This window comes from Mytilus galloprovincialis, chromosome 3, assembly GCF_965363235.1.
Source record: "Mytilus galloprovincialis chromosome 3, xbMytGall1.hap1.1, whole genome shotgun sequence".
Lineage (NCBI taxonomy): Eukaryota > Metazoa > Mollusca > Bivalvia > Mytilida > Mytilidae > Mytilus > Mytilus galloprovincialis.
Window position 1 is genome coordinate 15,390,416 of NC_134840.1, and position 24,287 is coordinate 15,414,702.

Genomic DNA, 24,287 nt, shown 5'->3' on the forward strand with positions numbered 1-24,287 from the left:
ATTGAACCTCTGTTTAATTTAAAATATATGTCACGATAAAGCCAAATGCCACTGGTTATTTTATTTTTGACAACATTTTCTTTCTCCTGTCAACATGATCTAATGAGATTTGTTTTCAATTACTTAAAAATTGTAATAAATTGAGAATGGAAATGGGGAATGTGTCAAAGAGACAACAACTCGACCACAGAAAAAACAACAGCAGAAGATCACCAACATGTCTTCAATGTAGCGAGAAATTCCCGCACCCGGAGGCATGTATTTTTCAAACCTCTGACTAAGAGAGCAATTCAAAATTCAGAACTGGAATGCATTTTCTGATGAACTGATATCACTAAGAGACTCACTAAGTACATATATTCCCAACTCTATATACTATTTTTAAACATGTAATTATGGAAAACAGACAGTAACCAAAGAAAACCTGAAGCAAACTGTCTAAAATTTGCAATTATTGACATGTATTTACCAATTGCAATTTCTATAAAAATTATAAGTTTTAGTTGAGAAACAAAAGTAATCTAATGTGTGGGAAGTGAATACAATCAAATATAAAAAAAACAACAACTTTAACTTGGACATCGAGTGCTTTTTAAATATGAAAATTTTTACAATTACAAAAGGTTCTAATAAATATAAAATATTCAAATGAATGTTATGAATGAAACTGTTTACACACAGTAGTCTTTTTTGCTTTACAAAAATTCAAAAGAAGCAATTTGATAACTTTGACACATGACTGCATTAGGTTGACAAATAATGATGGAAAAGTAACACTTTTAAGACATTATTTATAGCCAATACATTAACAATATATGTTTAGCACCAATTAAATTGTGTCAGGGCTTTTAAATAAGATAAAGTTTACTTTGGCCGCAAGCCTGCAACCCAGATCTAGTGCCAACTTTTGGTTATAGAAGATATAGGATTGTCAGTTACAGCCAAGGTTTTTTTTTATTGAAAGCTTATGTGTGGGGAAAAATTGAATGTTTTTTTTTTATCAAAAAATATATCTATAAAAATATAAAATGAAAACATGAACAGTATAATTTTTTGATCTTAATAGAATATATATATATATATTAAAAAATGTTGCATCACATTAATTTTTAACATTAAGTAAACAATCAATAACATTATTTTTTCTTCTTTGAATGTGAAGAATCTTTGCTCCTTTTAAAGTCTCTTATGTCAGCATATTCTTTTTCTGTTTCAAAATGATTTGACAGTTCATGAAATGTTGGCCTTTCATCTGGTTTAGGCATCCAGCATTTTTTCATTTCAATATAGGTCACATCGGGACATGCATCTGGTTTTTCAAGTCTACTGCCTTCCTCAATGAACTGTATTACCTTATAATGAAAAATAAAGATTAAGTCAAGTCTACTGCCTTCCTCTATGAACTGTATTACCTTATAATGAAAATATAAAGATTAAGTCAAGTCTACTGCCTTCCTCAATGAACTGAATTACCTTATAATGAAATATAAAGATTAAGTCAGTCTACTGCCTTCCTCTATGAACTGTATTACCTTATAATGAAAATATAAAGATTAAGTCAGTCTACTGCCTTCCTCTATGAACTGTATTACCTTATAATGAAATATAAAGATTAAGTCAGTCTACTGCCTTCCTCTATGAACTGTATTACCTTATAATGAAAATATAAAGATTAAGTCAAGTCTACTGCCTTCCTCTATGAACTGTATTACCTTATAATGAAATATAAAGATTAAGTCAGTCTACTGCCTTCCTCTATGAACTGTATTACCTTATAATGAAAATATAAAGATTAAGTCAAGTCTACTGCCTTCCTCTATGAACTGTATTACCTTATAATGAAATATAAAGATTAAGTCAGTCTACTGCCTTCCTCTATGAACTGTATTACCTTATAATGAAAATATAAAGATTAAGTCAAGTCTACTGCCTTCCTCAATGAACTGTATTACCTTATAATAAAAATATAAAGATTAAGTCAAGTATACTGCCTTCCTCACTGAACTGTATTACCTTCAAATGAAATATAAAGATTAAGTCAAACCTGCTTATTCCACAGTTAGGCTTGAAGAGAGCTTACTGCAAAACTTGACTTATATTTGAATTGAATTTTATTCTGTATAATTTTGACTTTCTGAATACACTACAGATGCATTACATTTATGATTTATTAATGTCCTACTTTTATGAACCCCAAAATTACCCAAATAGTCCCCAAAAATGTCTTCTGATGGTGTATATCTTTTATCTGTCCAAGGGTAGTAATTGCAATCTATTATTTTATTTGATTCTTCACATTTTTTTTTTATAAAGAATCAAATGCATGATTGCTTTTAAATGCAATTTTCATTTCAATTTCCACTTGAACATACCTCAATTCCCTTTTTGTCTCCATAAGGTTGATCTCCATAACTAAACATTTCCCATAATGTTACTCCATAGCTCCAAACATCTGTAGCATGAGTAAATTTCCCGTAGTTTACACATTCTGGTGCATACCATTTTATAGGCCATCGACCTCCTTTACTGGCTTTATAATAACTGCTCTCATCAGAGTAGGCTCTAGATAATCCAAAGTCACTAATCTTCACCTAAAATGGAAAGGGAATTTATTAAATGGCACGTGGTGGCCCAAAACCACTTTACCTTGTTTTTATCTTATCTTGAAGGGCTATCAATCACTTTACATTCTTTAAATATGTCAAATTTAAACTTAACACAAAATTACCTTTATAGTAAAGTCTCAAACACACCAAAATATCCTATTGTTATATCCCCTTTTAATTTATTGCCATTTTATAAACTACCACATAGAAATGATGCTTTCGCAACTTTTATCTCTAGCAATTTTAGCATAAATGAAAACATTAAAATTTTCCCTCAATTTTCAGTATCAGATTGTATTTAGGGGATTTTCTTGATTGATGTATTAGTTTTGTCTTGTTGAACAGCAAAGAAGACGAAGAATTGATAAGTTTGGTTCAAACATTGTGCAATAATTCTATTCCTTGTTTCAAAAATTCCAATAGGGGACATTTATCACTTTATTCCATTAATAAACCATTATTGAAGACATTTCAACCAATGGCTGTGTTCCAGACGCTTCACATAAATTGAAGAAGGCCAGTTGCTGAAAAGTCTTAAACAATGGTTTATTATCAAAACAATAATTCTTAGTTAAAGTTATCAGGGCCAGTTCAAACTGATCTAAGGGGTACAGTTGCATGGGAAGGCCAATAAAAAGAGTTATGTTTCATACTGATGATACTGCAGGTAATATCCAAATATAGAATAGCTTGACCAGGATGTTGTTTTACCTGCATTAAAGTCATGACAAGTATATTCCTAGCTGCCAGATCTCTGTGTACAACTCTCTTCTTCTCTAAATACTGCATGCCATTGGCTATCTGAGCAGCCCACAGTTTAAGGCTGTCTACTTTCACTTTCTTGCTACCATACTTGACTAGATAATCTAACATAGAACCCTCAGGTATGTACTCTTCTACCTGTGGAAAGTAACAAAACAGATTAACATAGAACCCTCAGGTATGTATTCTTCTACCTGTGGAAAGTAAGCAATACATTAACATAGAACCCTCAGGTATGTATTCTTCTACCTGTGGAAAGTAAGCAATACATTATCATAGAACCCTCAGGTATGTACTCTTCTACCTGTGGTAAGTAAGCAATACATTAACATAGAACCCTCAGGTATGTACTCTTCTACCTGTGGTAAGTAAGTAATAGGTTAGTGGAAGACATGTAACAAATTGGTTCAAGTATGAAGAGTGATCACTGTCATTTTTGTATTTGACGGTCACTTAGCTGTTTTACTGGTGAGGCCTAATGGGCCAGTAACATTAAAATTTGTGACCCTAAAGTTGTATCTATTTTAGTAAAACTATTCTGATAAAGACAGCTCCATCCCTTAAACCCTCTCGCTACAGTAATTGATGCTTGATTTACATATATAAGAGAGACATTTACTTATATTAATGGTGTCCATATAAAAAAGAAGATGTGGTATGATTGCCAATGAGACAACTGTCCACAAGAGACCAAACTGACACAGACATTTACAACTATAGGTCACCGTACGGCCTTCAACAATGAGCAAAGCCAATACCGCATAGTCTGCTATAAAAGGCCCCAATATGACAATGTAAAACAATTCAAACGAGAAAACTAACAGCCTTATTTATATAAAAATATAACACATAAACAAATGACAACCACTGAATTACAGGCTCCCGACTTGGGACAGGCACATAAATAAGTAATGTGGCGGGGTTAAACATGTTAGCGGGACCCCAACCCTCCCCCCTAACCTGGAACAACAGTAGAACATAAGAACGAACTATAAAAATCAGTTGATAAAGGCTTAACTCATCAGATGGACAAAAATACAATTAAACGTGGCTGGGTACTTGTACATCCCAACAACAAAAAGACACAAGGAACAAATCTGAGAGTATTTACAGTTACTGACAGCTAGTTCAAAGCCACTAACAACTAATAAAAAAATCATGCATCTAAGACTAAACTATCAATCCGTACACATCCAACATCCAATGGATTTAGTATACTGAAAAAATCCAGGTTCTCATTTGAACTGGAATATTTGTCCCCTTTGCTTACCACTTCCACTTATAACTACCCCGTAGTTTTTGTACTGCATATCTGTACTATATATAATTTTTATGACACTACCATTCTTCCTTAGTGTGTAAAGAAGGGGCATGTTTCTAAAGGGACAAACCATTGTTTTCAATTGTTATAAAAAAACCTTTTTTACAGTAAAATAGAGGTGGAAGATACCAATTGGACAATGAAACTCAAAAGTCAATGAAATAATTGACAATCCCATCAACCAAAAAAAAATTCGGAAGGGTTCCACGAAACCCAGTGTCTCGCCTACTTTTGCTGTTAATCGCAGACTCAACAAAATTGAGGAAAAACATCAATAAAAATTTCCCTCTCGACACTGTCTTTTGATTGAAAGAAGCTTCCAAGTTTGGTAAAAAAATCCAGGATAGTTTATGAATCTAATAAATGTTTTATAAACTTTAACTGCAGACTGTATGTAATGTTAACTGGAAGAAAAACTAAGTCCATTTATAAGTAAAATACCGAAAAAGTGAATTTTTTTTTTACAAAATTTACTTCTGAATAATATCTTATGATCAGAAAAAAGCTTTTGTCTAAGTTTGGTAGAAATCCAGGATAGTTTAAGAACATTATAAAAATTTTAAAAACTTAAACCACAGAGTGAATGTTTTGTTTCTGGCAAAAAAACTAAGTCCATTTATAAGTAAAATACGGAAAAGTGGAAGTTTATTTTTACAAAATTTTCTTCTTGATACTATCTTATGATCATAAACAAGCTTCTGTCCAAGTTTGGTACAAATCAAGGATAGTTTATGAAAGTTATTAAAATTTTAAAAACTTTAACCACAGAGTGAATGTAATGTTTCCTCGCAGAAAAACTAAGTCCATTTATAAGTAAAATACGGAAAAAATGGAATTTTATTTTTACAAAATTTACTTCTGGATACTTTCTTATGATCATAAACAAGCTTCTGTCCAAGTTTGGTAGAAATTCAGTATAGTTTAAGAAAGTTATTAAAATTTCAAAAACTTTAACCACAGAGTGAATATTTGTAGACGCTGCCGCCGCCGCCGACGGAATGTAGGATCGCTTAGTCTCGCTTTTTCGACTAAAGTCGAAGGCTCGACAACAATCAACAGTATTAAAAACTACATAGAAAACTACAGACTGATCAACATAACCCAAATAGAAAAACAGGGTGATCTCAGGTACTGTAGACAGGTAAAAGTGATGCTACCTAAATTTGTTATTGATCTGAGTTTTGTAAGAATAAGTATTGTGTAGAAGTTTCATAACATTTGGTTGAGGCAAACTAAAGTTGTAAAGGCATAACTCATGAACAGTTAAAGAAACACCACCAAAATTCAAACTTGATCTCTATTTTGTGGTAATACGCATTGTGCATAAGTTTCATAATATTTGTTTTAGGTTAACTTAAGTTAGAGTATGAATACAAAAAAATTAGCATTTTTCCCTTTGTAAAGGGGCAGAACTCTAAAACGTTTAAAGTGATACCACCAAAATTCTAACTTGATTTGTATTTTGTGGTAATAGGCATTGTTTCATAACATTTGATTGAGGCATTCTAAAGTTAGATAACTGGAACGATAAAATCAGCAATTTTTCCATTTGTAAAGGGGCATAGTTCTGGAAGCCTTATAGTGACACCACCATAAGGTGTAAAGGGGCATAGCTCTAGAAGCCTTATAGTGACACCACCATAAGGTGTAAAGGGGCATAGCTCTAGAAGCCTTATAGTGACACCACCATAAGGTGTAAAGGGGCATAGCTCTAGAAGCCTTATAGTGACACCACCATAAGGTGTAAAGGGGCATAGCTCTAGAAGCCTTATAGTGACACCACCAAAATTAAAACTTAATCTATTTTTCTGGTAATAAGCATTGTGTAAAGTTTCATAACATTTGGTTGAGGCAAATTAAAGTTACCAACTTTGGGAAATACAGAAGTACAGATGGAAAAATGTACAGACAAGGTTAAAACTTAATGCCGCCTTCTCTACAGTGGGGGCATAAAAAAAAAGACAACTATAAAGCAACGAACAAGCTTTTAACAATAGACAGTTGTCTACACAATATTTCAAGCTTGAAATCAACCCCAGAGTTTAAAACAGTTGCATATAAATTCATTTAATAGAAAGGATCAAAGACCTGTTGTAAATCATTTGAAAATTTTAAATATAAGTGTACCATCAGTGATATAAGACAGCTGATGATATTCCTGGTTTTGGACAACCACATGAATTTTGAGGCAGAAATAAACTAATTTTTATATAAGAAACCTCAATCCTTGAAATAACAACCAGCTTGCCCAGTCACCTGACCTGATTGACTCCAACAAAATTTGACCAATGACAGTCAAGGTTGATAAAGTAGAACAGAAAACTTTGCGTGAAAATGAAGTATCTACCTTTGGACATAATCTACACCATACTATATATTATTACATTAAGGTAGATCATAAGTAAATGTTTTTTGAGACAGAAGTTTCTTATAATTTGCCAAAATGAAGATTTTACTATGCTTTTTTCAAAAATATAATAAAAAGTATGGGTCACCGTGCTATTTTTCAAGCTATGAGTCGTTGAAAATTGCCTAAATTTGGTTAGTTTGTTCATGAAAAAACACATAAGAGTGCATAACAAAATTCCTTGAGATAGAATTTTGAAATAAATTGTGAGAAGATAGGTTTCATAATATCTTTTAAGAAAATAAAAAGAAAACATGGTGTCACCGAACTTGTTTGCTTGCCACAAGTAAAAAAAAAAAAATTCCCTATTAGCCCAGTATAAATTTTGTACTAAAAGAGTTACCTCCCCTTAAGTGGTTCATTTGAAAAAATGATTTTAAAAACCAAAAAGGTTGATATTTGTTAAAATATTTTGAATAATAAAATAAGTTAACAAGTTTTCTTTATATAAATAAACAGTCTAATCATTAAATTGCAAATGTGTTTCCAAATTTGCTGATTTGGGCAAATAACTAGACCGATTTTGTACTGTGATTGTACAATTCAAGATGGCGGTATACCATCAATCTACCTTAAATAAACCTACACTAATTAGACTGTTAGTTTTGTGTTCGACAAAAGAACTGTATTTGTTACTTACTAGTAAACTATGTCAGCATCCTATTTGCTATAAAAAGTGGACAGAAGTTTTTGAGATTGAAGAGAATGATCTTTGTAAAGTATGGAAAAACGTTAATTTCTATTGGAAACCATCTATTTTAATGGATCTAGATTTCAAAATAGCACATTATTGTATTTTCACAAATTCTAAACTTATGACTATGAAACTTATAAATTACAATGTATGTGATGTATGTGAAAAGGAAGTAGAAAATATCACTCATTTATTTCTATTATGTTCTGAATTAGTAGAATTTCATCTGTTTATGCAACAGAAGTTGTCAGTTTTATTTGATAATGTTGATTCTGACAAAATTGATAATTTAGTGTATGAAGAGGTATTTATGTTTGGTTTATTTGGATCTATCAAAGGCGTAAATGTAAGTTTTGTCAATTTCATGTTATCTGTAGCGAGATATTGTATCTTCAGAAGAAGGAATTTACTTAAAAATTTAAACAGTAATGTTGATCTTATTAGACTATTTAAATACACTGTAAAACATTATATAACTTACCTGTATGAATATTTGTGTGATGCAAAATGTATGAGAAATGTTTTTGAGAAACACTTTTTAAAAAATAATATTCTGGTACAAGAAACCGAAGGTGTCATAACATTTAATTTCTAATTATTGTGCTGATTATATATATGTGATTATACTTAAAACATTGCTTTGTGATAATTTTGTGTAATATGTAATATATCTGTTGTATATATATGTTGAAGAATTGAATAAAGATAAAAAAAAACTGTTAGTTTTCTCGTTTGAATTGTTTTACATTGTCATTTCGGGGTCTTTAATAGCTGACTATGCAGTATGGGCTTTGCTCATTGTTGAAGGCTGTACAGTGACCTATAGTTGTTAATTTCTGTGTAATTTTGGTCGCTTGTGGAGGGTTGTCTCTCATACCACATCTTCTTTTATATACTTTCATACAGAATGGGAGAATCAAAAAGTAAAGGGGAAAGGAAAGGAAGTTTACTAAGTAAAACATTCAAAAAAGTTGTTCATTAATTTTTGTACTATGCATTTTCTACTGGCTGTTTCATACACAGTTCTACTTACCAACATAAAGGGTGAGTCACAAACTCCAAATAATTCTACTATACATTCATGTTTGAGTTGAGACATTAGTTTAGCTTCCTCCTTGATGCTCTTTAATGCTGCATCATTACCAAGTTCAGCATGAAATGTTTTTATTGCTACATCAATCTGAAGAAAAAAACTTGAATGTCAAAAATTATAAAATCTATAATTATAAATGTTTATAAATAAATAAGCTGATGGAAAGATCTATTAATGTATAACAAAACTGTTGAGATAAAATTAGAAAAGACATCAAGTATTCAAATTCCTCAATAATTACATCCTCTCGCCTAAGTTTTAAATCACCCCTACCAGAGGTCTGTTTATTTCTTTGTTATGTAACATTTTGGTGGGAATGTTGAACATACAATATTACTTAGAAATATATATGCAGAATGAAGACTGACTTTCTTCAAAATTGATGTAAAAAAGGCCATTAATTTTCCAGTATCTTAGCGGCAAATTGAACTCAAAGACCTTACGCATGAAGCCACAATTCATACCCCTAAACCAGGACGACTGGATAGTAACCAGCGGAGGACATTTAAGCGCATTGATAGGATATTTGAGCAAAAATCTGACGTTTTAGCACCTGATTTTTAACCCATTTTAGCGAAAATTACAATTGTCAATCCCCATTTTAGCAAAATATTCTTAACCCTTTATAATATATAATAAATAAAATACTTTAATGGACTCAAGACAGCATAATATAAAGGATATGATGTCCATTAAAATACAGCACTAAATGTCTAAAAGATTTAATCAAATGTTAAAAGTTCATTTTAGCCAGGAATTTATTTCCTAGAGAATGTACGTAATGGGCTCTGGATATACCTCCTGTACACAACTATCAAATTGCATTAGGAACTGTTCTTTCTCTTTATCTTGTCTAGAATTTGGTGCATATTCGTCTATACTTCCTATTTTTTATATATGATGTTGTTTGCAATTTGATAATAGTATCAAGAAATGGAACTACTCTAGACCATTAATTGTTCGCTGTGAATTACACTGAACTTCTGCCCAAAGCTTGGTGAGTATTATTCAACCCGGTAAGTTTTCCCTAAAATGGGCTTTCGAAAATACAGGAGAATGGATTAATCCAGCGCTAAAATGGGATCTAATGTCGGCGCTCATATGTCCCCTAGTAGTTCAATTTATTTCGATAAAATGTTGTGCACCCATAGTAACTCCCTGTTGATTTAGCATATTTAAAAATTGTAATTGGGGCTCATATAGGGTATATACAATATATTAGAATTATGTGATAAACCTAACATTAGTGGTGGTATATGCCAGTCAGGATTCTACTTCGTCAAAATTATCTCCCCATTACGCCAGTTCATTTTCAAAATAGTAGAAATGGAAGCCATTGTAGGGATGACATGCTACCAATTTTGCTCTTAGAAACCGATAAAATTATCCACATTGCACCATAACGATCGTTATATGTCAGTTGTATTTTAAAAAACAAATGTATCAACTAGCTAATGAGCACCAGTTAATTATCTTGTCTGCATTGATTCAACTTAAAACTATTGTCTGATCGGTTGTCAGGTGGAATTATTAGAAAATTCATAAACATTTGAAAAAATTATAATTAATATTTCTTGGAAGGGCAGACTAGATTTTTTTAGTGTTAGAAGACTATAAACCCTAGTTATCACACACAAAAAATTATAATTTTTCAAAGATATGCATTTTCATCATCCAACTTGAAAGACTGTCGTCAAGTACTTTCAGTAAAAACAAGAGGCTCTCAAGAGCCTGAATCGCTCACCTGGTAAACAATGCCTTCGGCCATGTTTTTTGACGAAATAGAAAATAAAACACAAACTTTATTTTATACACCCTACTGATCATTCAAATAAAGTTTGGTTAAATTTGGTTTAGTTTTAAAGGAGAAGATTTTTTAAAGTTAGCAAATATGATGAACAAATTGTGAAAAATTGTCATTAAAGGACAATAACCCCTTAAGGGGTCAATTGATAATTTTGGTCATATTAACTTATTTGTAGATCTTACTTTGCTGATCATTTTCGTTGTTTACAGTTTATCTTTATCTATAATAATATTCAAGATAATGACCAAAAACGGCAAAATTTCCTTAAAATTACCAATTAAGTGGCAGCAAACCAACAATGGGTTGTTTGATTCATCTGAAAATTTCAGGGCTGATAGATCTTGACCTAATGAACATTTTTACCCCATGTCAGATTTGCTTTAAATGCTTTAGTTTTTGAGATATAAGCCAAATACTGCATTTGACCCCTATGTTCTATTTTAAGTAACGGCAGCCATTTTGGTTGGTTGGCCAGGTCACCGGACACAATTTTCAAACTAGATACCCCAATGATGGTTGTGGTCAAGTTTAGTTCAATTTGGCCCAGTAGTTTCAGAGGAGAAGATTTTTGTAAAAGATAACTAAGATTTATGAAAAATGGTTAAAAATTGACTATAAAGGGCAATAACTCCTAAAGGGGTCAACTGACCATTTCAGTCATGTTGACTTATTTTTAGGTCTTACTTTGCTGAACATTTTTGCTGTTTACTATTTATCTCTACCTATAATAATATTCATGATAATAACCAAAAACAGCAAAATTTCCTTAAAATTTCCAATTCAGGGGCAGCAACCCAACAACTTGTCCGATTCATCTGATTCAGGGCAGATAGATGTTGACCTGATAATCAATTTTACCCCCATGTCAGATTTGCTCTAAATGCTTCGGTTTTTGAGTTATAAGCCAAAAACTGCATTTGACCCCTATGTTCTATTTTTAGCAATGGCGACCATGTTTGTTAATAGATCAAAACTTCGGATACAATTTATAAACTAGATACCCTAAGGAACATTCAGTTAAAGTTTGGAAGTATTTGGTCTAGTAGTTTTAGAGGAGAAGATTCTTGAAATAGTTTACGACGACAGACGACGACGGACGACGACAGACAACGACAGACGACGGCGGACGCCAAGTGATGGCATAAGCTCACTTGGCCCTTCGGGCCATGTTAGCTAAAAATAGCTATTCGAACACACCTACTCTGTTTTTGTGATTCATTCGATAGGTATTTCACTTGACCCATATATTTCATCTTTTAGTACTGTGATTTTTTTATTTTATAAAGTCAACCTGTAGCTTTGATATATAAAAATGAGAGAATCTGAAGTGAGATGATGTATGAAGTATTCTTGCTTTGTACAATATTAAGACAAAGTATTACACTCAAACACGCCCTAACATAAAAAGGTGCACCTGATTTTCTCTTTTCGATACAATTGTTACCCATTTTTGGGAATTTTTTCTTGAGTCACATAATAGAAGGGCAGACAGGAAAATTACTGAACTAATAGATTGATATGTTTTCCGTCCGTGTTTTTAAAATGTTTTTTAAATCGGAGGTTATGCATTTTCTACATCCAACTTGAAAGATACCCATGTCGTCGACTTGATATCTAATTGATCTGCTTAACTATGTACTAGATAAATTGAAAACTTATGCAAATGGTGTTTTTAAAATAAAACACTTCGTAATTGAGAAGAAAATTGTAATTTTGTTTGTTTCGATTAACTTTTTAAATTTGTGTCACTATGGTAAACATTACAGTAAACATTTATCGCCTTCTCTAACAAAGAGCTCCGATTCTTTTGTTCTATTTCGACCGGGTTTCCGACTGATATGCCTTTATACCTTATGTGCATTTTTCCCTTTGGCATCTTTCCTGGTATATCTCCCCTTCTTCACCTCTCCATATTCTCCTTCTCCAAGTTTTTCCACTGAAAAAAAATGTTATCAGCATAAAATAAAGTTTAGAGGACAAACAAGTTTAATGGAGAAAAAAAGCAATAGTTTAATATACTGCAATAACAGGACTTGTATATAAATATATATTATAAAGGATAGTTATTCAAAAATATATATTATAAAGGATAGTTGTTCAAAAATATATATTATAAAGGATAGTTGTTCAAAAATATATATTATAAAGGATAGTTGTTCAAAAATATATATTATAAAGGATAGTTGTTCAAAAATAAAATTATTAATTTTTAACATTCGATCATTGTGTGGGTTGCAACAATTTGTGGAATTCTTCATTCTTGAAAAACACAAAAAATGGACTTGTTTACTTCACACCTTCTATTGCAGTTTTCATGTTACCTATACATTGGGGTTAGAAAAAGATTGAATAACAATCATTTGTGTAACACATTGATGATCAATTAAAATTGGACAGACAAATGTGTATGTCTGTAATAAATACATTCCTTTGTTATGAAAGTTCACTAGCAATTTCCAACAATAGCATAATTTTTCCAAAGTTAAGTTTCAATCAGCTTGGATGCTAAATCATCAAATTTATTTCCTTTGTCTAATATTTTGGTTTTAAGTCATATCAACTAACTACATATTATCCAATTCTCTGTTCATTAAAACTTGACAACAATTTTTATTATTGACTTGTTGCATATGTGATTTGTGTTTATAAATGTACTGATGTATCAAATAGAATATATTTGTTAATTTCTGTGTCATTTTGGTCTCTTGTGGAGAGTTGTCTCATTGGCAATCATACCACATCTTCTTTTTTATACATACAAATTTTAATGTCTTTTTTATCAATTATATTCCAGACTTCTTTTTCTTCTTCTTTTGGTTCCTTCGGTTCTTTCGGTTCCTTCGGTTCTACTGAGATACTCTTTTTTGGAGGAGGCTGTATAAAATATACATAACATATTAGTCTAAACTTAAAACTAATGATGCCTGCATTTACAGATGTATTATAAAAGACCTTATTGATTGCCATCTTATGGTAAGTTCCAATCATTCATAAATATCCCGCTAGTATCCGCAAATATCTTGCAACAACTCACAGATACTCCTAAGGTTCCATGAAAGGATAGACAAATGTTATAACATGTCAAAAATCTTCTTACTATTGTCCACAGATTAACTTTTGAGTAAATAGCTTGTAACAATCAAAAACAGCTCACAACTATACATAATCATCAGTAACTCCACCCATGAATCAGCAAATGACTTGTAACACTTTATTTTTTGTAATTTGTTATGGTTTATAACTACACTGAATTGTTAAGTGGTTTATTACGAGTGTTGAGTTTTTGTTACAATTTTATAATTATTCTAATCCTGTAAGGATGGTTTTACAGATTGTTATGTTTTAATATAAGCACTTTACATGAAAATAAGAGTACTCTGTGGTGCACTTCGAGGTGTCTAATGTTTTAATATGAGCACTTTACGTGAAAATAAGAGTACTCTGTGGTGCACTTTGTGGTTTCTAATGTTTTGATATGAGCACTTTACATGAAAATAAGAGTACTCTGTGGTGCACTTCGAGGTTTCTAATGTTTTAATATGAGCACTTTACATGAAGATAAGAGTACTACTCTGTGGTGCACTTCGAGGTTTCTAATGTTTTAATATGAGCACTTTACATGAAGATAAGAGTACTCTGTGGTGCACTTCGAGGTTTCTAATGTTTTAATATGAGCACTTTACATGAAGATAAGAGTACTACTCTGTGGTGCACTTCGAGGTTTCTAATGTTTTAATATGAGCACTTTACATGAAGATAAGAGTACTCTGTGGTGCACTTCGAGGTTTGTAATGTTTTAATATGAGCACCTTACATGAAAATAAGAGTACTCTGTGGTGCACTTCGAGGTTTGTAATGTTTTAATATGAGCACTTTACATGAAAATAAGAGTACTCTGTGGTGCACTTCGAGGTTTCTAATGTTTTAATATGAGCACTTTACATGAAGATAAGAGTACTCTGTGGTGCACTTCGAGGTTTCTAATGTTTTAATATGAGCACTTTACATGAAGATAAGAGTACTCTGTGGTGCACTTCGAGGTTTGTAATGTTTTAATATGAGCACCTTACATGAAAATAAGAGTACTCTGTGGTGCACTTCGAGGTTTGTAATGTTTTAATATGAGCACTTTACATGAAAATAAGAGTACTCTGTGGTGCACTTCGAGGTTTGTAATGTTTTAATATGAACACTTTACATGAAGATAAGAGTACTCTGTGGTGCACTTCGAGGTTTGTAATGTTTTAATATGAGCACCTTACATGAAAATAAGAGTACTCTGTGGTGCACTTCGAGGTTTGTAATGTTTTAATATGAGCACTTTACATGAAAATAAGAGTACTCTGTGGTGCACTTCGAGGTTTCTAATGTTTTAATATGAGTACTCTGTGGTGCACTTCGAGGTTTCTAATGTTTTAATATGAGCACTTATCATGAAGATAAGAGTACTCTGTGGTGCACTTCGAGGTTTCTAATGTTTTAATATGAGCACTTATCATGAAGATAAGAGTACTCTGTGGTGCACTTCTAGGTTTCTAATGTTTTAATATGAGCACTTTACATGAAGATAAGAGTACTCTGTGGTGCACTTAGAGGTTTCTAATGTTTTAATATGAGTACTCTGTGGTGCACTTCGAGGTTTCTAATGTTTTAATATGAGCACTTATCATGAAGATAAGAGTACTCTGTGGTGCACTTCTAGGTTTCTAATGTTTTAATATGAGCACTTTACATGAAGATAAGAGTACTCTGTGGTGCACTTAGAGGTTTCTAATGTTTTAATATGAGCACTTTACATGAAGATAAGAGTACTCTGTGGTGCACTTCGAGGTTTCTAATGTTTTAATATGAGCACTTTACATGAAGATAAGAGTACTACTCTGTGGTGCACTTCGAGGTTTCTAATGTTTTAATATGAGCACTTTACATGAAGATAAGAGTACTCTGTGGTGCACTTCGAGGTTTCTAATGTTTTAATATGAGCACTTTACATGAAGATAAGAGTACTCTGTGGTGCACTTCGAGGTTTGTAATGTTTTAATATGAGCACCTTACATGAAAATAAGAGTACTCTGTGGTGCACTTCGAGGTTTGTAATGTTTTAATATGAGCACTTTACATGAAAATAAGAGTACTCTGTGGTGCACTTCGAGGTTTGTAATGTTTTAATATGAGCACTTTACATGAAAATAAGAGTACTCTGTGGTGCACTTCGAGGTTTCTAATGTTTTAATATGAGTACTCTGTGGTGCACTTCAAGGTTTCTAATGTTTTAATATGAGCACTTATCATGAAGATAAGAGTACTCTGTGGTGCACTTCGAGGTTTCTAATGTTTTAATATGAGCACTTATCATGAAGATAAGAGTACTCTGTGGTGCACTTCTAGGTTTCTAATGTTTTAATATGAGCACTTTACATGAAGATAAGAGTACTCTGTGGTGCACTAAGAGGTTTCTAATGTTTTAATATGAGTACTCTGTGGTGCGCTTCGAGGTTTCTAATGTTTTAATATGAGCACTTATCATGAAGATAAGAGTACTCTGTGGTGCACTTCTAGGTTTCTAATGTTTTAATATGAGCACTTTACATGAAGATAAGAGTACTCTGTGGTGCACTTAGAGGTTTCTAATGTTTTAATATGAGCACTTTACATGAAGATAAGAGTACTCTGTGGTGCACTTCGAGGTTTCTAATGTTTTAATATGAGCACTTTACATGAAGATAAGAGTACTACTCTGTGGTGCACTTCGAGGTTTCTAATGTTTTAATATGAGCACTTTACATGAAGATAAGAGTACTCTGTGGTGCACTTCGAGGTTTCTAATGTTTTAATATGAGCACTTTACATGAAGATAAGAGTACTACTCTGTGGTGCACTTCGAGGTTTCTAATGTTTTAATATGAGCACTTTACATGAAGATAAGAGTACTCTGTGGTGCACTTCGAGGTTTGTAATGTTTTAATATGAGCACCTTACATGAAAATAAGAGTACTCTGTGGTGCACTTCGAGGTTTGTAATGTTTTAATATGAGCACTTTACATGAAAATAAGAGTACTCTGTGGTGCACTTCGAGGTTTCTAATGTTTTAATATGAGTACTCTGTGGTGCACTTCGAGGTTTCTAATGTTTTAATATGAGCACTTATCATGAAGATAAGAGTACTCTGTGGTGCACTTCGAGGTTTCTAATGTTTTAATATGAGCACTTATCATGAAGATAAGAGTACTCTGTGGTGCACTTCTAGGTTTCTAATGTTTTAATATGAGCACTTTACATGAAGATAAGAGTACTCTGTGGTGCACTTAGAGGTTTCTAATGTTTTAATATGAGTACTCTGTGGTGCACTTCGAGGTTTCTAATGTTTTAATATGAGCACTTATCATGAAGATAAGAGTACTCTGTGGTGCACTTCTAGGTTTCTAATGTTTTAATATGAGCACTTTACATGAAGATAAGAGTACTCTGTGGTGCACTTAGAGGTTTCTAATGTTTTAATATGAGCACTTTACATGAAGATAAGAGTACTCTGTGGTGCACTTCGAGGTTTCTAATGTTTTAATATGAGCACTTTACATGAAGATAAGAGTACTCTGGTGCACATAGAGGTTTCTAATGTTTTAATATGAGCACTTTACATGAAGATAAGAGTACTCTGTGGTGCACTTCTAGGTTTCTAATGTTTTAATATGAGCACTTTACATGAAGATAAGAGTACTCTGTGGTGCACTTAGAGGTTTCTAATGTTTTAATATGAGCACTTTACATGAAGATAAGAGTACTCTGTGGTGCACTTCGAGGTTTCTAATGTTTTAATATGAGCACTTTACATGAAGATAAGAGTACTCTGTGGTGCACTTAGAGGTTTCTAATGTTTTAATATGAGCACTTTACATGAAGATAAGAGTACTCTGTGGTGCACTTCGAGGTTTCTAATGTTTTAATATGAGCACTTTACATGAAGATTAGAGTACTCTGTGGTGCACTTCTAGGTTTCTTATGTTTTAATATGAGCACTTTACATGAAGATTAGAGTACTCTGTGGTGCACTTCTAGGTTTCTAATGTTTTAATATGAGCACTTTACATGAAGATAAGAGTACTCTGTGGTGCACTTCGAGGTTTCTAAACCAAAGTAATAGTCTAAGGATGCAACTGTACTTTGCAAGGGAAATGGTATGAAATCAGCAATGACTTGAAAACTTTAGAGACACTATTACTTGTTCACTTCTTTTGGGAATTTAAACAGGTTTAAGGGTTCTCTTACAAACATTTGAACAAGTACAGGTTAACCTTGGGAACTTAAACATTTCTTAAAAAATGCAGTTTAAAACCAGGTTGATATATTAAAAAATAATTATAAATATTTTACACTATAATGGTAATGATAGATAAAGGAGTAGGTCCGGTAAGGACCGATTTTGGCCTCAAATTTCAGTTTCATCTGACAAAAGATTTTGACCACTTTTTAAACACTTAAGTGTCTATTTCATATGATGCAATTAATTTATGTGAAAGATTTTAACTTATTTAGTCATTAAAAACGATCCGATTCTGGCTCAAATATGAGAAATCTACCAAATATGCGAAAAAATGTCACTTTTCAGATGGTTTTTGTCAAAAACGAAAGTGGCCGCATCCGTGTTCATCCTCAATCTTTATATATGTTATGTATTATCATTAAATACAACTTCCATTTCAATATTTTGGATGAACACGAATGCGGCCACTTTCGTTTTACACGGAAATCGTCTAAAATTTAACTAAAATGCTGGAATTGTGAAGATTTCAGTAATTTAGCATGAATTAATGGTGCTAGTTCTCAATATATGTGCATTGTATTGGCAAAAAGAGCCCATATTTATGTAGCAGAACCTTTCTACTATCCAATAAATGACTAAAAGTTTACATTTTAACAGTTTTGTAAAACTGCTATATTTTGGGGCCAAAAAGGGGTCTTACTGGACCTACTCCTTTGATCCAATTACGACTGACTGTACTTTTAAAAAGGTTTGTGTTTCTTTCCTGCAATTACTTGTGGATGTAATGTTCTTGAAAGATAAAATGTACAGAATTTTAATAGGGGATCTATATACACTAACCTGACTAGAAGGCAAAGGTGGAGGAGTTGCAGGAACATCCCCATCGTCTGCTGTTTCATATATTTCTTCTGCAGGACTATCATGGCGAGGTGGTAATTTTGGTCGATCTAAAAAAAAATATGCAAATATAAGATGACATCAATGCAAAATCTACTTCATTGACATCTTTCTCAAAAATTCTCTTGCTAAAATTTTTATTTCTCATTAAAATATTTATAAAAAAAACTCAACTGAACTTCATATCAATATAATTAAATTATGCAAATAAAGATCAAGCTTATTTAAATATCTTTAATCCTCATGGGCATGAACATTCTCCATTCTATGTATATTTTCAACTAATGCTTAATCAAATCTACATTATAAATAGATGGATAGCCAATCACTGGTGTTTAAAGTCCAGTGGCAAGTGTTTCATGTTAAGTATGAGAACACTCAAGTAATATGAAAAGTTATCTGCTTGATACAAGATCTACATACTTAGCTGAATATTGAATGAGCCAATTTACAAAGGAAATCTGTGGGAAAACATGTCACTCCTTCAGAACACATTATTCTGATAACCATGCTAAATGCAGCATGCTAAGCAGAAATACAACATAAACCAATTGCCAAGACTTGGTTTTTACCTGGCAGGGTAATGCACCCATGACCTTATCCACTAGAGGCAAGCACACCAGTAAGAAACCACAAGGTGGCATGTTTTGAGATAACAGACAAAGGGTTAACAGTTAAACTAGAACATGACAACACCCTTTTCCTCTTCTAAAACACCAAGACATGATAATATAATAAAGAATAAACAAATCAGTATACTTATGATCAATCTTAGTCGTAAGTTTTTTTTGTGAAATCGACTCCAAATGCGAATTTCGACAATAATGTCTCTTGGTTGATGCTCGAGACAAAATATTTGAAAATCAAAAGCTTTTTAAAAAGATGAAGAGCTATATTCCAAAACAAAACCCACATGTTTCCTTACTTTCTCTGGAGAAAACTACTAACCTTCATCATTGTCTGGAACATTATAATAATCCTCAAGATCCTCTGATATAAGTGGTTGTACTGTTTCAGCTGTAACATGTAAAGTGGTGTGAACTAAAGTTGTTACATATCGTATTCAGTGTAATAAAACATGTAAAGTGGTGTGAACTAAAGTTGTTACATATCGTATTCAGTGTAATAAATATGTAAAGTGGTGTGAACTAAAGTTGTTACATATCGTATTCAGTGTAATAAAACATGTAAAGTGGTGTGAACTAAAGTTGTTACATATAGTATTCAGTGTAATAAAACATGTAAAGTGGTGTGAACTAAAGTTGTTACATATCGTATTCAGTGTAATAAATATGTAAAGTGGTGTGAACTAAAGTTGTTACATATCGTATTCAGTGTAATAAAACATGTAAAGTGGTGTGAACTAAAGTTGTTACATATAGTATTCAGTGTAATAAAACATGTAAAGTGGTGTGAACTAAAGTTGTTACATATCGTATTCAGTGTAATAAATATGTAAAGTGGTGTGAACTAAAGTTGTTACATATTGTATTCAGTGTAATAAAACATGTAAAGTGGTGTGAACTAAAGTTGTTACATATAGTATTCAGTGTAATAAAACATGTAAAGTGGTGTGAACTAAAGTTGTTACATATCGTATTCAGTGTAATAAATATGTAAAGTGGTGTGAACTAAAGTTGTTACATATAGTATTCAGTGTAATAAAACATGTAAAGGGGTGTGAACTAAAGTTGTTACATATCGTATTCAGTGTAATAAAACATGTAAAGTGGTGTGAACTAAAGTTGTTACATATAGTATTCAGTGTAATAAAACATGTAAAGTGGTGTGAACTAAAGTTGTTACATATCGTATTCAGTGTAATAAATATGTAAAGTGGTGTGAACTAAAGTTGTTACATATTGTATTCAGTGTAATAAAACATGTAAAGTGGTGTGAACTAAAGTTGTTACATATTGTATTCAGTGTAATAAAACATGTAAAGTGGTGTGAACTAAAGTTGTTACATATTGTATTCAGTGTAATAAAAATGTAAAGAGATGTGAATTAAACTTTCTCTAATTTTTGTGCTATTTTCACATTTCCTGACTGGTGTGAGAAAAATATTTCTCCTCACAAGTGAAAAGTCTGTTCTCAGCAAATTATTGGTTGAAATTTAATTGTGACGTTGAATTGTCTTGTTTTCTTCTGAATTTTCTTATTGTGACGTCATGAAAAAAGGCAACCATGCCTGATGACGTCACATCAAAAGTACACAACTATCCTCAAATCTTCGAAAAGTAAGGATAAAAGTCATTAGAGAAACAGATTTCACCACTGTAACGCATGTATTACAATATTTCTCCACTCTCAACAGTTAAATTTTAATTATTTAAAAAGCTCGGCAAGTCTCTCGCTTTAAATAATAAAATTTAACTGTCTTAAGTGGAGAAATATTGTAATACACTTGTTGCAGTTATGGAATCTATATTTCTATCATTCTTTGACAACTCATCCCTTTCCACACCCATTGTATAAAAAAAAAATCAATGTGTGGTTGCCGGTGATCTCTGAAAATATTGGATGAGAACCATTGTCAGTTCACTGGATGAATCAAAATATGGTAACAGGTGTTAATGAAATTGACAACTTTGTGAAATGTGGAAGGCACTCAACGATGATTTTTATTTAACAAATGAAAATTTATGTTTTAATCATCAGAGAAACAGGTTCTTACATAGTTATTCATGGATTATAGGATATATCCAATCTCAATAGTTAAATTATAGATTTTAAAGTCCTTGCCAAGCCTCAGACTTAAAAGTCAATAATTTAACTATCTCGATTGGATAGATCTAACAATCCACTGGTATGAATGTAAGAATCTATATTTATCAAAATATGTAAAGTGGCATGAGGTAAATATAAAAGATTTCTTATTCTGTGTAATTTACCTATAAAAGTCTTATGCAATCAATTTTGATTGACAAGATATTTTTCATATATTTTTTATTTATACTTTAAATCTGCTGTGGTCCTATGTAAATGTATATATATTCTACCACTGTAATCTGCTGTGGTCCTATGTACATGTATATAGATTCTATCACTGTAATCTGCTGTGGTCCTATGTACATGTATATAGATTCTACCACTGTAATCTGCTGTGGTCCTATCTACATGTATATAGATTCTACCACTGTAATCTGCTGTGGTCCTATGTACATGTATATAGATTCTACCACTGTAACGAGTGTGATACAATATCTGCTGTGGTCCTATGTACATGTATATAGATTCTACCACTGTAATCTGCGGTGGTCCTGTGTACATGTATATAGATTCTATCACTGTAACGAGTGTGATACAATATCTGCTGTGGTCCTGTGTACATGTATATAGATTCTATCACTGTAACGAGTGTGATACAATATCTGCTGTGGTCCTATGTACATGTATATAGATTCTACCACTGTAACGAGTGTGATACAATATCTGCTGTGGTCCTATGTACATGAAGATAGATTCTACCACTGTTACGAGTGTGATACAATATCTGCTGTGGTCCTATGTACATGTATATATATTCTACCACTGTAATCTGCTGTGGTCCTATGTACATGTATATATATAGATTCTACCACCGTAACGAGTGTGATACAATATCTGATTGGTCCTATGTACATGTATATAGATTCTACCACTGTAACGAGTGTGATACAATATGTCCTATGTACATGTATATAGATTCTACCACTGTAACGAGTGTGATACAATATGTCTTATGTACATGTATATAGATTCTACCACTGTAACGAGTGTGATACAATATGTCCTATGTACATGTATATAGATTCTACCACTGTAACGAGTGTGATACAATATGTCCTATGTACATGTATATAGATGCTACCACTCTAACGAGTGTGATACAATATGTCCTATGTACATGTATATAGATGCTACCACTCTAACGAGTGTGATACAATATGTCCTATGTACATGTATATAGATGCTACCACTCTAACGAGTGTGATACAATATGTCCTATGTACATGTATATAGATGCTACCACTCTAACGAGTGTGATACAATATGTCCTATGTACATGTATATAGATTCTACCACTGTAACGAGTGTGATACAATATGTCTTATGTACATGTATATAGATTCTACCACTGTAACGAGTGTGATACAATATGTCCTATGTACATGTATATAGATTCTACCACTGTAACGAGTGTGATACAATATGTCCTATGTACATGTATATAGATGCTACCACTCTAACGAGTGTGATACAATATGTCCTATGTACATGTATATAGATGCTACCACTGTAACGAGTGTGATACAATAAATATCCACTTCAGACATCTACATTTTCAAATTTAAAACCGAAGGCTTGCTGAGCGTTTCAAATATTTAAATTAAACTTTCAGGAGTGAACAAATATAGTAGTTACAGGATTTGGTGGTGGAATCAGGTTCTCTAATAATTTTTAAACACTATTAAAGTCATAAACATTTAACAAAACAAACCAGTTGAGAGAGCACTGGTTAACGTAGTTATAAGTCCATCTTTGGTTCTGTGGTAATGTTCCACTAATCTCTCTAAGCCATCAAATAATGGTCCATCATCTATATAATGTACTAACTGGCCCCTAAAGTCCTGAAATAGTCATAATTAATATGTTAACTCAAATGTTATATATCTTAGTGCATATTGAGAGATAGTTTAGTTTTGCACTTGTCTAAACACAGTAACTAATATTATTATTATTATTTTGTTGAAGGCAAAAAGTAGTTTAATTGCATTTATTTAAAACTCATTCAATGTTATTCCATCCAATTTATGTATATGAGAATATTCATATATATTCATGTTTCAGTTTTATCGTAATACTTTCTAATAAAGGGCTGCGCTTGAGCGCATGATACGCCCGTTGCTCTTTTAACTTGTCCTTTATGCTTTAAATGAATTTATATGATCAACTAGAAATATATATTCAAATCAAAAGGGATGTTACATTAATATATTCACCAAAGTTTCATAAAATCCCCCTTTTTTAAGTATAAAAATTCATTACTTAAGAAAACGTAAAATCTAAAATTTATAGAAATGGAAAGGTAGCTTATATCAATAGATATAAACAATTTATCAAAGTTGCATAAAATTTTTTGAAAGTGTTAGTTATTGTCCCAAAATTGAAAAATCCCCCCTTTTTTAAGCATAAAAATTCATAACACGGAAATGTAAAATCTGAAATTCATAAAAATTGAAAGGGAGCTTACATCAATAGATATAAACAATTCACCAAAGTTTCATAGACATTGATGAAAGCCTTTTTGAGTTATTGTCCGAAGTGTTGAAAATCCCCCTTTTTTATGAATAAAGCCCCATAAATCCAAAACTTAAAATCTGAAATTTATAAAAATTAAAAGGGAGCTTACATCAATAGATATAAACAATTCACCAAAGTTTCATGGACATTGG

General features: G+C 32.1%; 1 protein-coding gene across 3 annotated transcripts in view; it reads right to left on the reverse strand.

Moving 5' to 3' along the window:
• Positions 1-364: 364 nt before the first annotated feature.
• Positions 365-24,287, reverse strand: part of LOC143067253 (tyrosine-protein kinase HTK16-like) — a 49,483-nt gene continuing 25,560 nt past the window's right edge. The window contains exons 10-18 of one of the 3 annotated variants that reach the window (XM_076240359.1): positions 23,333-23,462; positions 19,798-19,866; positions 18,793-18,899; positions 13,450-13,564; positions 12,541-12,626; positions 8,824-8,970; positions 3,318-3,506; positions 2,373-2,591; positions 365-1,352 (exon numbers count right to left, since the gene is read on the reverse strand). In XM_076240359.1, the coding sequence (XP_076096474.1) occupies positions 1,137-1,352; positions 2,373-2,591; positions 3,318-3,506; positions 8,824-8,970; positions 12,541-12,626; positions 13,450-13,564; positions 18,793-18,899; positions 19,798-19,866; positions 23,333-23,462 (1,278 nt within the window). In that variant the 3' untranslated portion in view covers positions 365-1,136. Of the gene's footprint in view, positions 1,353-1,796; positions 1,953-2,372; positions 2,592-3,317; positions 3,507-8,823; positions 8,971-12,540; positions 12,627-13,449; positions 13,565-18,792; positions 18,900-19,797; positions 19,867-23,332; positions 23,463-24,287 lie in introns of those variants that run through there. The other 2 variants (XM_076240361.1, XM_076240360.1) reach the window with 2 other exon arrangements.